At 43.9% G+C, this 3,128-nt stretch overlaps 1 protein-coding gene across 1 annotated transcript; it reads right to left on the bottom strand.

Moving 5' to 3' along the window:
- Positions 1-445: 445 nt before the first annotated feature.
- Positions 446-2,419, bottom strand: SARC_12855 (hypothetical protein; the record flags this gene model as incomplete). Its single annotated transcript, XM_014293030.1, has 1 exon — positions 446-2,419. The coding sequence occupies one exon, from the start codon at positions 2,417-2,419 to the stop codon at positions 554-556; it is 1,866 nt and encodes a 621-aa protein (XP_014148505.1). The 3' UTR covers positions 446-553.
- Between the last annotated feature and the right edge of the window lie 709 nt (positions 2,420-3,128).

Raw genomic sequence — 3,128 nt, 5'->3', positions numbered from 1 at the left:
TGTATATGTATATACATACATACACACACATATATATATATATACATATATATACATATACATATGTATATATATACATATATGTATATATACATATATAAGAACAATATTCATATACGGTTATCCAATATATATATATATATATATATATATTGGTTAACCGTTTATGAATATTGTTCGTTTTTCAGGTCATATTTATTGTAACAATGCTGTCAGAATGGATCCCTCGTCTGAGTACAGGTGTGTGTACCTGTCTTAATCCCAGAACTGCTGTCACTGTCCACGCTCGTGACTCGGACAACGACGCTAGAGAGAATATTTCTTACATGTCCGGAGTTCTCTCACACCATGTACAGTACTTCACACTTTAGGGTAGCGTTTGTTAAAAGTAAATTAATAAACCTGTCTGTGCCATATGCACTATCAGCTTTTAGCATACAGATCTGTCAGACTTTTATTACAAATACAATTCATAATATATGTATTTTTAATCTCTATTGTATTACAAAGAATTACATATCGCTGTGAGCGAGTCTTTCTATGTCGAATGTTTTTAAACGAAAGAGGTGGCATTGTTCGTATACGTGAACCAGTACATGCTTTCAGTACCCACCTTCTGCATAGCCTCCACAACTCCCCACTGGAAATCAGACACACTAGGGATGCCACCCTGATTTGCATAGCGCTCTACATCATCAGCTTCTTGTGTTGCAAAAACTTTGGCATGTGTGTTGATTCCACCTAGGAAGTTGTCTTCCCTTGTCGCTTTGGCAACAAGCTCCAAGAACTGTGCCTTCCAAGCCAACGCCATAATATGCCCAACCGGATCGCAAGCGAATGGGATGGCGCGACCACCGCGGTTACCGTTGTTAGAACTTGGTGTGCACAGTGACTCGTCAAATTCAGTATCAAACCAATGAGGCGACTCGGGACATGTACTGGCAGAAGTAGTCTGTTCTCCCTGCCCTCCTTGTCCCCCCTGCCCTCCTGAAGGAATAGAAGGAGGAGTGTCCGGCTCACTCGCTGGAGAAGGAGGAGTGTCCGGTTCACTCGCTGTAGAAGGAGGAGTGTCCGGTTCACTAGCGTCGTTATCGTTCCCAGGCGTCACGTCTCCCTGTGTCCCAGTTTGTGTACCGTTTTCAGCAGCTGGAATTGGGGCACCACCCTCAGCTGGAATTGGGGCACCACCCTCAGCTGGAATTGGGGCACCACCCTCAGCTGGAATTGGGGCACCACCCTCAGCTGGAATTGGGGCACTACCCTCAGCTGGAATTGGGGCACCACCCTGTCCACTACCACTACCTTCTGGCCTGCCTCCATCAGTCGCCGCCCTATATGCATCTTCAAATCCACAGCTTGCAGCGTCGAGTATCTCAGAGTAATCCCATGGGATGTACTCGATGGATCCATTTTGGGGAACGTACAAATAGTAGTTGTGGTTGTTGTATGAGTTTAAGTCACCGTAAAACCGCTGAGCACTGTCCCAATTCAACATCAGGTAGTTCACAAGAAGAGCATTGAGGAATGAGTTGGTGTCTACTCGTCCATCCAAAATAGTCTGTGCAGTTAACTCATCACAATTGTCACCTGCTAAGCACTCAATGGCAAGCTGTGCAACTTCAGACAATCGGTCTAGGCCTGTGAAATCATCATCACCCACTTCATCCGGCTCAAAATTCCTTGTGTCCAAATCGAAAGTAGGATTAGGATGACCTGCGCAAGGGAACCACACCTCTTTCCACAAAGCGCCCAGAGAAGCACTCTCTTCCGTATAGTGGGACGCAATAAATATGTCATCCACCTCCTCCACGAAATTGTAGAGACCGTAGTAGTCACCGTTGACGAAAACACGCGCTGCGGCGACCCTAGGGCTGTTCGTTAGTCGTTCTTGCAGGGTTGTGTATGCTAATCGCTCACCGAGCATCGAATTGTCTTTTTGGATGCCATGAAATAACAGTTTTTTTAGCCCGTAAAACCTCTGTTTGCTCTCCTGGCCGAAGTCGTCCGCGAAATCGTTAGAATCGACTTTCCAACTCAAAGTACGGCAGGATGTCGAATTCTCAATCTTGGCACCATACCCATTACCTTCTGTATCCACGCAACCATTGAAACTTCCTGCATTGCCTTTGTATCGGCATCCGGCGCCTATGAGCGTCGTTGTCTCGTAGACATTACTGTTGGCATCAGTAAGGGGATCGACAAAATTGACAGTCACGTTGCACGGAACGGTCTGTTCCAGTGTTGGATCCGCGTCAAGGAAGGCAAGGTCGTCTTCCGTCATCACTAGATTGTACAATAGAATCTGTGTTGAATCAAAGAGCCAAGCCACTTCATCTGCTTCTGTGAGATTCGCTGATTCGACGGTGCTCGATACCGCCAAAGTACACGAGACTACCAGAGCTGCGTGAGAGATTTTCATTTTTTTTTTCCTTCTTTTGGATTTAGTGTTATATTACTCGGGTATATCTTGTCACTACTACTGTTGTTTTTTTACATTATTATCAAGGCGCCCGCTTTATATAGTCGTCGCTTGTACAGACATAAGCTCTACGAGTCTACGGTCTATTCTCTCTCTCCTCTCTATTGGAGAGAGAGAGAGTCTAGACTATACTCTATTTAACACTGTTTACTTAACAAGCTTGTAGAATGGAAGTCATCTTTAGTTTAATATTTACTGACATTTCAGTATAAATAAACATACACATTATGAGGAAAACAAATCGCTCCAGAGTAACTTCAGATTTCGAACCTGTCTCTTGGGGAAAATCCTACGATTTCTTTTCCGATTTTTTTTGGGCTCATATTTTTTCAAATTAGTCAAAAATAATTATGTTAAAATCCCAACGAGTCATCTCACATCGGGACATCTGACTTCTCACTTCTGAGAGTCATCTCCTCGAGTCCTCAACTCCTTGCAACTTGTCTCTCCCTGTGATGACAGATTAATGAGATTATGGACAAATCTATATTCTATCAACAAGTGGATTAGAGGACAACTGGACACTCATAGCCTTCTAAATTGAAACACCACTATGAACAATCGTCAATCCGATTGACCTACTCGAGAGAGAGAGAGAGAGAGAGAGAGAGAGAGAGAGAGAGAGAGAGAGAGAGAGAGAGTAGTAGTA

Source organism: Sphaeroforma arctica (genome assembly GCF_001186125.1).
Source record: "Sphaeroforma arctica JP610 unplaced genomic scaffold supercont1.2654, whole genome shotgun sequence".
NCBI classification, from domain to species: domain Eukaryota; class Ichthyosporea; order Ichthyophonida; genus Sphaeroforma; species Sphaeroforma arctica.
This window is presented reverse-complemented; position numbering and strand designations above follow the sequence as displayed.